General features: G+C 54.8%; 1 protein-coding gene across 1 annotated transcript; it reads right to left on the bottom strand.

Annotated features, from left to right (window-relative positions):
- Positions 1–6,723: 6,723 nt before the first annotated feature.
- Positions 6,724–14,049, bottom strand: OSR1 (odd-skipped related transcription factor 1). The gene is made up of 3 exons (XM_045548862.1): positions 13,741–14,049; positions 8,450–9,146; positions 6,724–7,667 (listed from the first exon to the last, which is right to left on the bottom strand). Exons 2-3 carry the CDS (start codon positions 9,112–9,114, stop codon positions 7,532–7,534), a joined length of 801 nt encoding a protein of 266 aa, XP_045404818.1. The 5' UTR covers positions 9,115–9,146; positions 13,741–14,049; the 3' UTR covers positions 6,724–7,531.
- Positions 14,050–14,333: the final 284 nt, after the last annotated feature.

Consider the following 14,333-nt stretch of genomic DNA (forward strand, 5'->3'; position numbering starts at 1 on the left):
TGGGTAATTGGGTGTTCACTATAAAATTCTTTCAATTTTCAGTATGTTTGGAAATATTTAAATTATTTGGGGGGAAAGCTGGGGGAATGTGTTACAACGGAATGCCCGCCCCCAGCACTTCCAATCCTCTCGGGCCCAGTTAAATACATACTTATGACAACTGAATAAAAGTTTTCCTTTGCTAGGGGCAAAAGTTTACCTGGCTTCCTGGCTGGAGAAACCCTAACAATGCCTCACACCTTTCCCATGGAGGTGAAGCCCCAGCCACTGCCATTGTTCCAGCCACCACACTGAGGAGTCCCTAGGAGTACTGCTGACTGTCAAACATAAACAGAGCCAGGCTCACTCATGGATACACGGGTCTTCCCAGCAGCTACCTAAAGTGCAAAGGAACCAATGCTCCTTAGGTGAGCAGCTGAGGCCCAGGAGTGGTGAGAAGGGTAACATGTCAACTGGGATCTTGCCAGGTGTGACTAAAGTTAGCGTACTCATTATATTATTAAGGAATTGAATGATGTCATAGATGAACTTGAGACCTTAAACCAAGTAAATATGTTAAACATTTTAATCAGAAGAAGTCAGGAAAGGGTTGTCAAAACAGTTGGACAACTAGAAACATAAAATGAAATGGTAGAAGCTAATAGCAATATATATGTTATCACAACCAATGTAAATAGATTAAACAGTTATATATGTATATACATGCATATATATGCATAATTTATATATTATATATGTGTATGTGTAGGTATGTTTGATAGAACTGCAATAAGAAAATGATAGTTCCACCATCATGGTGGGAGTTTTAATACATAATATCAAAATATCAAAGTTAGGAATAACAGGCAAAGAAATCAAAAAATCAAAAAGAATATAGAAGATATGAACCTTTTAATTAAAAATATAGACCTCATAGATACATGAATCCCTTTAATTTCAGTGTTGGCTGATCTCTCCAATGACAATGCCATAAAGATTTTTTCTGATAGCTACAGGACCACACCTGCCCTGGTTCTTGGCCTCTGCAGACCTACAGAGATACTGTGAGATACTGAAGCAATTCCCAGCTCTGTCTCACAAACACATTCAGCTTTTGAGCCAGGTTAATAAGAAGTGGACCAGCCTCCGAAATAAATCTTAATATTTTAGGCAAGACAGAAATTCTCTGGATGCTCATTTTCTCTCTCTGGTTGTCGGAGAGGTAGAGTCTAGCGGCCATTCCTGCCCCATCTCTGCTGGCTTTCTTCCATGTCCCCTATAGTTTCTCATCCCATGTCACCATCTACCTACAGGCTCCAAGCAAATGACAGAAAGCAATCTATCCTTTCCCTTGTCAAGACAAAAACTTCTTATCTTATCTCACTAGCAAAAGAGTTCAAACCAAACATTTAAACTGAATTAATTATGCTTTATACATCCCCAGAGACAGCTGAGCTGCAGAGAGCCAGCTCAGTCAGTGATTGGAAAAGAGAAACAAAAACTCTCAACCCATTCAACCATTCCTCCCACTTTTCTGGTTCAGTCCTTCTATAGTCTCATCACTGGATGTGGAAGTAGCATTGGCCAGGAAAAATTTCAGAGAATGGCACCAAATAGCCAGAACTGGGGTGACTGGTTGAGAAGAGCATTCCTGCAGATGTCTCCACAGAAGAGTATTGTGTGACCACCTCTGCTTTAGGCTGGGATGCTCTAGCACAAGTCAAAGAAAGCAGCCGGGCGCGGTGGCTCATGCCTGTAATCCTAGCCCTCTGGGAGGCTGAGGCGGGTGGATTGCTTGAAGTCAGCAGTTCAAGACCAGCCTGAGCAAGACCCCGTCTCTACTAAAAATAGAAATAAAAATTATCTGGACAACTAAAAAAATATATATAGAGAAAAAATTAGCCGGGCATGGTGGCACATGCCTGTAGTCCCAGCTACTCGGGAGGCTGAGGCAGTAGGATCGCTTAAGCCCAGGAGTTTGAGGTTGCTGTGAGCTAGGCTGATGCCACGGCACTCACTCTAGCCCGGGCAATAGAGTGAGTCTCTGTCTCAAAAAAAAAAAAAGAAAGAAAGCACAGATCCACAGGGGGGTCTTTCACTCTGCAGGCCAGTCTTTGAGCATCTCCCTACCTATGCAGTCACACTTGCCACATACACAGGCCTCTTCCTCTGCCCCACAACTCAGTCTGCCCCAGGTCACTTTGACTCCCTGGGTTCCACAAACCAGTGGTGAATAGAGCGCTTACATTGGGCCCTGACACCCTTTCTCAACCAAGCATAATAATTTGTGAATTGATTAGTCCACTTGGTCCCCATGGAATTGAAAAAGGGTTCTTTCAAGTTTTCCCAGAGGTTTTAAGAAGACCACTATCCTAAGTGATCATCTCCCTCTCTTATCCCATTTCAGGATCCCAGCGTTATGATAAAGTGACAATGCAGGGAGACTCCTAGAAATAAGGCAGCTTGGGAGGCAGGCTACTTCAGAATGCTGTGAGAAGCATTTCTAATGCAGCTATTCTACAACATATTAGGGCCCAGTTTTTGGTCCAAGTAATGAATACACGATAGACAAAATGTGTGACTCTGATCCCTTCATCAGCTGCATGAGGTAGGTGGGAAGAGCACTCTCCCCATGAGAGGAAGAAAAACTGAGGCTCAGAGAAGTGCATGGACTTGCCCAAAGCGCACGCGCGCGCGCGTGTGTGTGTGTGTGTGTGTGTGTGTGTGTGTGTGTGTGTGTAAAACCTAGAACTGGGTCTTCTGGCCCTTGCCACAAACAAAACACAGCTTTTAATCCTTCTTCTGCCACTGACATGAGGTTTGACCCCAAACTAGTGTTTCATGTCCGTCGCGAATTTTTCATCTGAAACATACAGGCTGGGCCTAACCACCAGTTTGGCTCTAGAGACTGGCCAGAAAGTCGGGACGAACGGGTGGAGTGGGAGATCAAGGCATTCTGCCTGGCTGGGGGTTGATATCTCTGCCTCAGAGACGGGCTGGAATCGCAGCGGCCTTTCTGACCACGGCTCCGCGCACCACCCGTGCCGCCTCGGACCGGAGGGCCGCGTTGGCCTGGACGCTCCGAGCCAAGGGACTCCAAGCCCAGGGTCTCCAGTCCGCACTAATCCAGAGCACCCTCTTCCTGTCTGCATCTCTACCGCTCACATACGCCAATGACTGGATGTGCCCACCAGGTCAGTGTCCCCCCTGAGTCTGGGATCCCTGAACGCAGAACACACAACTGGACTGCGAATCCCCAACAACAGCGCGAGCGACCGTTCTGCAGCACCGGCGCCACTGGCCAGCGAGTTCCTTCTGCGCCTGCGCGGGCGCGTGCGCGGTGGGCAGGGAGGTGCGTGGTGGGGCGGGGCCGAGTGGGCGGGGCCAGTATGCCGCGGTCGCCGGTGCGCCGGAACTCTGCTGCGGGGAGACAGTTCTAAACCAGCAGAGTCGGGAAAAGGACGCTGCCGGGCGCCGCCCTTCACCCAGGACACCTGCCAGCGCTTCGGGCCTGCGGATCCTGTCGCTGGGGACCAACCGATTCGTGGGATCTCCGGGGGCAGGATTCGTGGGGCGGGGTCGGGAAGTGTGGGTATTCTCGCTTTAGGAGGGACCCATCTGTGACGTCATAAAGCTACGTAACTGGAATGCCGTGGTAGACACCGGGGAGCCCTGGCGCTGTAGCTGGACGCCTGGGTGACGTCACTGTGTCCGCTGGAGGAAGCCGTGACGTCACAGCACCGCAGTGCTCTGGGAAGTGGGACGCGACGCCTTTGAGCCAGCTCTCGGAATACCAAGATTCCAGGGGCCTTAGGATATCACAGGTCCCACGTTCGTGGAGCTGAGGTAACATCAAGGAGCTCCAGACCATTCTACTGCGTACCTTATCCCCCCACACATGTGAGCAGTGAATTAATCAGCGGCAAGGAGGTACACAGGAAAGCATTCTTTAGTGCGACCCCACCCCTAACCACATGCTGGAAGAAGGAGGTGGAACCTGAACCTCTTTCTCCTAGGAGGAAGCCCCTGCAGGCTGTTCTTTATCCAGGGGTCACTCTTCTGGGAAGAGTCCCAGAGCAAGCACCTGGCAGCTCCAGGCTGCTCCTAGGGTCTCTTGTGCCTTCTACTCGTCCTGCGTAGAAGTCAGGCCGAGGCCGGCTAGCTACCCCACCCGTGCACACAAACCATCGGCCCAGAGCTTTGGGAAGGACCCCAGCTGAACTCCAGATGCCACCTGGCCGGCCTCTTTCACTCCTGAAAACTGGCCCCAGCCACGCTGGGCGCCAGAGACAGACGCTAGGACTAAAGAAGCTTTTTGTGGTGGGGCAGTAGGATGGGGAGAGGCGAGGAAAGCTGCGGCTGTCTGGGGATGTATGGGAAAAGAGTTGGGGCAGGCAGCCCTCAATTGCACTTTTTGTGTGACCCACACTGAGTATGAGCAGTAAACTGGGACACCACGTAGATATCCAACCACATTGCCTGGGAATTGTTGCCTGCAAGGGGTCTGGTCGCTCAGGGCCCCGCCTGCCTTTCCACCTGCAGTTGCTGTTTCTACACAATCTGTGAATCACTGCAGCGAGCTACACTGAGAAGTGGTTTGTGTGTCCATCAGGATGACATCAACCGTTGGGGGAGCAAGCCAAGGCATTCTGAGGGAGCTGGGGGTCCCCAGGCAGCACCCTGCCCCAATCCCTGCCCTCCATTGAAAACTCTGCACTGGAAATCCATTCTTTGGAGGATGCACACTTGATATTGAAAGTCTATCCTTTGCAGGGCCTAGGGTGTGGTCTGGATTCATGATGCTGGAGGTGGAATGGATCAGAAAGGATAAACACCGCTGGCAAACCTTCCCATTTCACAGCATTTTTGATGTCCTGCGGCCTGGTGAGCTGCAGAGGGTCTGTGTGTCCTGGAACGTGGAGGGATGTGAGGGGCGAAGGGACACTAGTGGTTGTCCATCCAGGAAAGATAGAATCCCAGAAAGAGCAAAGGGACTAGGGAGGGCTCTCTTTTCTCAGGCCCTCCGCTGTGCCCAAAGCCATTCTCAGCGGCTGTGTGTGTGTGTGTGTGTGTGTGTGTGTGTGTATCCACGCACTTGTCTCTCTTGAAACAACCACAACCCCCAACCTCACAGGGCCTCATAAAGGAACCAATGTGGCCCCGGCTGTTAGCCCTAGCACCAGCCATGGCCAAGCGCAGACCACACTACCGCCTGTGCTGCTTGGACCCAGGCTATCGACGCCCAGAACCTACTGACTAGGCCCTCCTTCCACACACCCAGAGGTCCCAAACCTCTGGGAGGAGGACTTCATTCTCTTCTGGGCCGTGTCCTGTGGACCCAGGTGGCAGAGGGATTGGGATCTTGCCCGACAAGTGGAGATCCCTCAGGCCAGTCTAGACCCAGCAGCGCCCTGCCCCTCTTTCGTAGTGGGCCACGGGCCAGTCATGGTTTTGGGGGCGAGGCCAGATATGCTCATAGATGAGAGGCAGCCAGGATCGAAGCGAAGCGGAGTTTCCCGGGGTTGTTGGCAGGAAACAGTGAGGTGCACCGAGTCTCAGGCCGCCCCTCCAGGCCTGGCCAGCAGGGGGCAGCGCGACTCTGAACGCGGAGGGCGAGGCTCCTCCGCGCTGGCACGCCCCGCCACAGTGTCAAACTGGGGTCCCGGCCGAGGAGTTCTCGCCCGAGCTGGGCCTGGGAGCATTCCCAGAGGAGGTGGGGACCCGCAGGGCAGTGAAAGGCGAGAGCGTTTTAACTCCTGCAGCCCCGGCCCGCTTTCTCAGCCCGCAGGGCTGTGCGCGAGGCAGGGATTTTTGGTCCCTGCTGCAGGGAGGCTCGGCCAAGTCGCCTCCACGGCCGCTGCGCCCCCCGGCGCTGAAGACCGGGCGGCCGCGCTGGGCTTGGGCAAGGCCACGGGCGCCACCGCCTGCGCGTTCCCGCTGTCAGGGCGCTGGATGGGGGAGCCCCGCCTCGCCCCAAGCAGGAGAGCCCCAGCGGCCGGGCCTCCAATTGTGGGAAAACTAGACGCCCCGGGGAAGGTTCTATTTGCGGAGGGTGGACTCAGATTTCTCTTCGCAGCGTCCCCGGCCTCCCAGGGCGCCCGCCCCCGCCATTCCCGACAAGGCTTTAAAACTGTAGGGAATCTTCGTCGTTGTGAAGCCAGGATCCAGACCGGGGGACAAACCCCAACCATAGAACTGTGTCTAGGGGATCTCAAGGGAGGGAGAGAGAGGCTTTGGGGAGGCAGCGCTGATTGTGTATTTGCAACTGGGTGTTGGGACCGGGAGAAGGGGGGACAGTGCTGTTCTGAGGCTCCGTGAGGGCAAGTCTTTAACACCCCAAGCAGAGGCCGGTGGGGGCGGGGAGGGGGACAGGGGTGATATTCTGTTCCCTTAGCGGACCCTAAGCGACCATAGCACTCCACTCGGAGATGCAGGCATTTCTCGCGGCCAGTGTGCTGGCCTCAGGCTCAGCTTCTCTAATACACTCAAAGCCCTTTGGAGGTGAGGAGTGGGGAGACTGAGACCCTAACATTGAGGCGGAGAAGCAAGAAAATAAATACGTGGTGGGGCAGAGGCAGACCGACACTGGGAGAGAGGGGGTTTCTCCATCCATCCCAGCCCCGTCCTCCTACTCCGCGGTGGGGGGAATGGGACAGGCTGGAGTATAGCAGAGAAATCTGCACCTTTCAAAGAAAGGAGCAGCCCGGCTTCCAGTATTTGAGAGGGAAATTACCCATCCTGCAATGCCTGTAAAATAATCGTTTATTTAATACTTAAAAAAAATCTCCAGTGATAAATGTCCGTTACCGATGGTCAGCATAAAGTGCCAATCGCAATACAACGCCCGGCTCCTGGCCGACGGCTCCCTCATGGGGTCGCGGCGGCGGAGCAGGGGAGCCGCGGACAGGGCCCCCTCCTGCCCGCATGCCCGAGGTCCCGGCCCTGCGGTCCGAGTCCGGGAGCCCACGGCCGCTGCGCGGCGGGAGCTGGGACAGGACACTCCCGGTCCGATGTCGCCGGGCTGGGCGGCTGAAGCAGATACAAGGATTACACTTTTGCAGGCTCCCGGGGTGGGGATGGGGACGGGAAGAAAGGTTGGAAGCTGCCAGGGAGCAGAACTTCTTTTCCTCTCTCCTCTCTTTCCGCAGTCAGAGTTACAAGCTTATATGGTCAAAGGAAAAAATAATAAAGAAAACGTACAAAATAACCATAGAAAAAGTAATACTTCTGGGAGAGGCGCCTCTGCGGCTCCGCGGAGCTTTCTTTCTTATTTTAATGAAGTTTCCCCTGTGCCACTTGAGTACCGCCTTTTGGCCAAGAGTTTAGCCGCGTCCTGGGGGAGCCGCTGGGGCGGTCGGGGTCACGGCCCCGGGCTGGGTTGTGGAGTGCCGCGTGCGCCAGGGACCCAGGGGACAATGTTGGGGTAGGGGAAGGTCCCCGAGCGCCTCTCCTGCTGTCCGCCAGAGTCGCCTTCAGGCTTCCATCCCTTTGGAGGAGGTCCTTCTGGAGGAGGAGTCGCCTTCAGGCCCAGGGTCCTGGTGACCCAGAGACTCTAGCATTTAATCTTGGAGGTTTTGAGCTCCTTCACCTGTGAGTGTAGCGTCTTGTGGACAGCCAGAGTCCTGGACTGGCAGAATCCTTTCCCGCACTCTTGACACTTGAAAGGCTTCTCTTTGGAGTGAATATATCTGAAGGCAGAAACAGAGAGTTAATCCTTGCAAAATGATTCAGTGCTATAAACGGTTGCCCAAGATCCCCTCCCACTCTTCTGAGGAGCTTTCCCTCACAGGAAAAGGGGAGTGTGGGGTGCCAAGTGCAGATGGGGCAAAATGCTGAGTTTCTGGCTGGAGGGGGGAGGTGAAGGAGAAGCTTGGGCAAGTCTGATCGGTAAACAAGTCCAGCCAAACAGCCCACCCGCCGTCCTGAGGAGGAGGGGCAAGCTCAGCTTCCTTCTCACACCTGGTCAACCGTGAAGGTGAGTCGGGGGGAGCTGGGGTGGGACAATTTGCTAGAACTGTGCTGTCCAGAGGGTGGCCATTAGCATATGTGGTTATTAAAATTAAAATTACTTAAAAGTAAATAAAACTACGACTTCAGTTTCTTAGGCGCAGTAGTTGCACATTTCAAGTACTTAATTTTCACGCGTCACATGTCATGTTTTCCTTCATCTCAGAAACTTCTCTTGGACAGCCCTGAGGATATAGGAACTAGGGGCTGAGGAGATCCTGTGCTTGCCTGGAGCTCAAGGACACCTGACTTAGACTTAGGTACAATTCATCCCAACATTTTCTCTGCTCAGGCTCCAAAACCTATCCCTGAGCTTCCTATGGTTTCTTTCTGATTTTAAGGAATTCCCAGAAGCTGGGAGACTTGGAGCCAGTAGGGGGTCTCATGAATCTCATTAGGGAGGAGGAAAGTGAGGCCAGGAGCAGTCTGTGAGCTTCCCCTTGGGCCACCCACAGTGCCGCACCTGTGGTCCCGTAGGTGGTCTTGCCTCCGGAAGGCTTTGTGGCAGATGTCACAGGTGTAGGGCCGCTCGTCAGTGTGCGTCCGCTCGTGGATCAGTAAGTTGTAGGACTTGGTGAAGTGGCGGCCACAGAACTTGCAAACGAACTCCTTCTTGGTCTTGGAAGGCAGACGTCCCCTCGTGGGCTTCTTTTCTGGAGACAGCTTGGTCACATCCAGGAGGGCGCCCAGCCCACCCGTGGGGGAACCGGGGCCCTCTCCGCGGCCAAGTTTGGACGGATCTTCTTGCGTGGCAGCCAAGGCCAGGTTGGCGAAATCAAAGCGCGGTTTGGTCTTGAGCGCTGGACCGCTGCCTCCAGCGGTTATCTCGGGCTTGGGCTGGATGACATGAGGAAACCAGGGAAAGGCCGGCAGCTGGAAGCGCGCGTCCACCAGGCTGGACACAGCACCGGGCACTTTGGAGAAAGAGGAGCGCGGCAAGTGCACGGCGGGGTAGCCCAGCGTCCACTGGTGCAGGTGCACAGCATGCAACGCGCTGAAACCGTACAGGTTGGGCAGGTGGTCCGAGGGCACTGTGGGCAGGCCGTTCACTGCCTGAAGGAAGGAATAGTTGGTGAGCTGCAGGGATGGGTGGATGGGCACTGGAGCTGGCAAGGTTTTGCTGCCCATTGTGGTAGCTGCAGTGGGTTCTCAATTTCGATCTGCAAAGAAAGGAAGAAGGGAGGGGTAGAGGAAAAGAGAAGTTCAGGGTAGGTCACCTTCCTCCTGAATTCCAGCTCAGCCACACCCTCTCCTCCTCCCAACTCAGGAGCTGCAGAGTCTAAGACCCCACCCAGGGAACCCACTGCCCTCACAAGGAAGATGGGAACATAGGATGCCCGGGAGCCCTCTTTTCCAAACCCTCCCTAGTCTGAGGGACCCCTCTGAGGGCAGAGACACACAGCTTTATAAAGAAACCAATAGGAAACTAAATTCTATGCAAAGCAACCAACTTAAAATAAGGGCCCACTATATACAGGACACTGAGAAAGGCACAAGTGCAGGAAAACTGGCATGTAGAAACCGACAGCCAGGCAAGCCTGGGTCAACACAGAATTATACTTCCCTACAAAAATAACAGGAGTTGGGAAACACACACACGTTCATGTGCAGATAAACAAACACAGAAATGCACACTGACAGATAAACACAGATTCACACATTCTGAAGTACACTTGATAGCCGAGGGCAAAGATAAACTATGACAACCAGTGTTTTACGGCACAACACTGGCTACAAAATGCAGAGACCATCACACACACACACACACACACACACACACACACACACGCACACACACAGGGGATTACGTTGCATCCATGAAGAGCTTCACAGACAACACACACACATGCACACAATTCACACCCCTCCTGGCTCCTGCATGTTAAGGTCTTCTGGCTGACCTTCAGTTTGGCTTCCAGAAGCCAAAGAAGTCGTGTCATCTTTCTCAAAACTCTCAACTTTGACCTCATATTTGCTTTCCTGCCTTACTATTAGCGAACTCTATTGGCATTACCCTCTCTGCAGTTGCTTGTAGACTGACTCCCTACCATAGTCTTTGGGGATTGCTTTTGTTTCAAGGAGGGTGCTGACACCCATGATCATTTAATCACTCAGTCAAACATCTGCACTCACATACAGGGGGGCTTTGGCACCCACACTCCCCCACAGGAAAGGAGAGCAGGGTCTTTAAGCTGTCAGAATGTAGGTGAGCCCTGGGCAGGTGGATGTGACTATGGGCAAGAGCACTGAGGTCAGGCCTCTGTTGCCCTGGTCTATGCACCCTCCAACTCCAAGGTCAGGGAGCTTGAGCAAGGTCAGAGGGAAGTCACACTGAAGTGACCAGGGACTGGCATCTCTTGGCCCCCTTTGGCCATGGTTTCCAGACTCCATGGAAAGGTCTGGGCTCCGCAAAGAGGACTTTTACCTCTACCTTTTCCAGACACTCCTAACTCAAGCCTGTCCAGTGGAGGAAAGGGCAGAGAAGAGGAAAGTCTAAAGTAGCAGGGAGCCTCTGGAGGCCCAAAGGCTGAACTTCTGGCTCTGAGCTTAGGGCTACTCAAGAAGTCATTGTCAGTGCAGGGTCCTTGGAACTCCCTTCTCCTTCCCCAGTCTCAATCCCCTGCTGCTGACTTCTTCCTTTACTGCTAATTCCTCTCCTTCTCTTCCTCAGTCCTCTCCTCTAACCTGGAATAATAATTCTGCCCTGGGATGTGCAGGTCCCTGCTTGGCTCCCCAGTTCAGAGCGCCCCCTCCCTAGGACTTGCAGACCTTTGGTCCAGGGCTAGGCCCAGGGTACACTCCTCTGCCTTTTGCTGCAAGCAAGGCTCTAAATGCCCACCCCTATCTAGGGATGTGCAGCGCCTATTCCCAGGAGTGAGGACAATCTTGACCCAGAAAATCTTTTTCTTTGGAAGCTGGCAGGAGGGTCGCTGGCTATGTGGTGCACCCTAAGGAAAAAGGCCTTGCTGGGGGTGCCATATACAAACACCATAGACGGGCTGAGACTTGCCAGCCCAGGTTAAATTAGCAATCGGGTGAAAACTAAATGACTACTGCAATTAATTCAGCCTCAGGGCTATGGGAGGTACGTATCTGCGGTGACCCGGACCCTGGAGCTACAGCGCTGGCGTTGCCCGTAGAGCCCTGGCCTCCGCACTAATCTTTACTGCTCCAGCACAGGTCGTGCCAGGGACAAACCAAGACCATCCCGGAGCTCTGAGACAAAGCAAAGCAAAATACGAATTGGGCCAGAGAGGGAGCCGGGACTCGTTTGGGTTGGGGAAGGGGGAGGAGGAGAAGACTCGCCAACTTCAAAGGTCGGCCCGGATTTAGGTGAGTTGGGCGCTCTTTGATTTGTTGTCACCTCTGCTTCCCTCCGGGCGCGGGAAATCAGATCCTTATCTCCTGGTCACCGCAGCCCGCCTGGCGACGCGGAGGCCTCCGCTTGCTCCTCCGGGTGCTTGCCCTATGGAAGGCCAGGCCAGTGGCCGTGGCGGCGGGCTTCTGGGCTGCACACCGGCGGAACCCGCCCCGTGCCCGGGTGGGAGAATCCACCAAACTCACCAGGCCTTTTATCGCCTTCCGCCTAGAAGCGGAGAAGACCGGAGCGGCCTTGGGCTCCGTAGGGGGCCAGGGGAGCTCGCAGCTCCCATGGCTCTTGGGAGCCAACCTCTCCGGGCTATCTGCCCGATCTTATTTCTCCCAACACTACATTTATTTTCCTCAGCGGCCCAGCCAGTTTCTTATTTTCTGCCGCATTCCGAGGCCAGGACTCCCCGGGCTCCCGCCAACGACTTTGTTGGGGACGAAATTCGTTCGAGACGTGGCTCTTTACACTAGTCTCAAAATGGGCCGAAAGCACGATCCGGTTTCAGGCGGTCAGCTAAGAAAAAAACACAGCCTCACACTGGCTTCTCCTGCCGGAGAAGATGAGCGAACGTTGGCCCCTTCGGCTCCTGTTTCCCTCACCCCGGATCCCCAGTGCAAATGCTTTCGATCTTTAAACTCAAGAAAGATAACATCTCCCCAGGCCAGGCATCCACTCCGCAAGGAGCTCGGGCTTCTGGACCTAAAAGGTGCGAGTAAGGATCCCAACTACGCACAGGAAAGGCAATTCGCGCTCTGGATTCCAGGTCCCTGCGCCGCCGCACAGGCTCTGGCGTCCCGGACTCGCGCAAGGGAGCGCCAATCCCGGGTCTGCCGCCAGCCTTATGCTGGGCATTAATGAAGTGTGCAAAGTCTATTAAAGTGGTTTATTCGGGGCTAATTGAGCGTGAGCAAGTTAACTGCTTGCATTAATGAGGACGGAGCGAACTCCACGAGCGTGCGCCTGGAGGAGCCCAGCAGTAACCCAAGAAAATCATCCTTGACATCGAATCCCCAACACGAGTGGTGACAGGCGTCCGGACCCCCATCGGGAGGACTGACCAGCACCGAATACTTGTGTAGCATTTTCCCAACGAACGAGATCTAAGAAACCCACCGGCTAGGCGGCCATTCCTCTGCACTTAAATGCCCGCTGGGTCCTCTGCGATCTTCTCCCCAATTTTAATGAAACTGCAATTACTTCGAGGAGCCTGAGTTAGAACATCTATCTACCGGTCGCTCCCCGTCCCCTCCAGCCCTTCTCTTCCCTAAGAGGCTGTGAACAGGGGAGACTAGCCTTGCACGTGGTTTCCGTTCCCAAGAGCCAAGGCGCAGCTCTTAGCTTGGATGAAATTTAGCAAATTATGGCAACAAAGAACCCCTCGCAACTACTTTACGCTCTGAGAGCCTACCTCGCTACTGCCCGAGTTGCTGAAAAAGGACTGGACAGTGGTTTTCATTCTTCTTATCAGAGACATTTTCGGGGAGAAATTAGTTTAGCAAGAAGCCCCTCACCTCCTTCCCTCTTTCCGCAGGTTTCTACCTTCCTTCCTGAAGGCTGGATTAGGAGGCAGTCCGGGGAGTAAAAGAATTCTTCCCTTCCAGTCCCCAGCCCTGAGACACTGAGGCTCCATAGTGTTTCCACTACTGCGGCGCGGGGCTCTCGAACTTGGAAGCAGTGCTCTACCCCTTCCTGCGTTGCCTCCTCGCACCAGGCCATTAGAGGGTTATGCTCTGGGCCTTGAGGACACAGAGCAATCACCCTGTAGAGAATATTCCTAATTCAGAGCGCGAGTGCGAGGTGGAAGTCGGACACGCAGTCTTGAGCGCCTAAGTGTAGTCGGCCTCATACCGGAGCGCAACTCCTCAAAAGACAAACTCTCACTAAAGCGCTACCGGGCTGGGGCATGCACCTGTCCCCGGAGCGGTCGGCCGTGGCTGTGGCCATCCACTCACTCTCCCCTCCTTTTTCGTCAGCTCGGTAAGGCAAGTAAATCAGCCTGAGCTAGGAGCGCATCTCGGGAAAGTTTGTGCCCGCCGCAGTTGCTCCAGTTTCTTAAAGGGGGCCCACAGCCTGACTTCCGAAGGACGCGGGCACCTTGCCCCAGGTTCCGCGGAGCGCTACGCGCCGGCGGCAGGGGCGGCGGAGGCCCGCCCCCTCGCTCCCCCGAGGTCAGAGGCCGAGGACCCCGCGCGGGAAGTCCCTGAGCCCGTAGGAACCCCAACCATCCCGCTCTCACTTTCGCAAAGATTCTGCAGCATTCGTTTGGCAAGAGCGTCCTTCGGACACACTGAGAAAGAGAAGGCACCCGCCGCGCAGTGACAAGGCACCCGAGAGTCCTGCCCGCGTTCCCCTTACTGAGCTCGGGCGCCCGGGGCTGCACTTACCTCGTTCGGCGACGGTCCCGGGGCTGAGCACGTCACTGGGGCTTTCGCCGAGGGGACGCGGGAAGCCTGAGGCGCTGAAGCCCACCGGCACCCCCGGAGCTCTAGAGTCCTGACTCCCTCCGGCCGCGGGGACTCCGGGCGCCCGACACGCGGGAGCGCTCAGCAGCCCCGGAGTCCTGCCCGCCGGGGACAGTGAGCCTCGCTCGCGGCTCCCTGGCTGGGTCTGAACCTGGAGCGGCTGAGAACGTGCTGGGGAAAGGCCGAGCTCCGACTCACTCATCCCTTAGCACCGAGCCGCCTACTTATTTTAATCCACCACCCTCCCTCTCCCCCCCCGCCCCTTGCCTAAGGATTCCTCCCCTCCCTCCCCGCCCCCCCAACCCAGCCCTGCGCCTGCGCACTGAGAGAGAAAGTTTTGCTGACCGGGGCAACCGACTTTGGCAGCTGCGCTCGCTTGGCCCCGGCCTCTCCCGACCTGCGTCCCCTCTTCTTCAGTCCCGCGCGATCCTTTCTGTGATTTTAGGCCCACAAGGGCATGCCTGGCGCGCTAGAGGAAACAGCCTCTAGCAGATGTGAGCGAGCTGTAATCGCGC

The sequence above is a fragment of the Lemur catta genome, chromosome 4, assembly GCF_020740605.2.
Source record: "Lemur catta isolate mLemCat1 chromosome 4, mLemCat1.pri, whole genome shotgun sequence".
Classification (NCBI taxonomy): Eukaryota; Metazoa; Chordata; class Mammalia; order Primates; family Lemuridae; genus Lemur; species Lemur catta.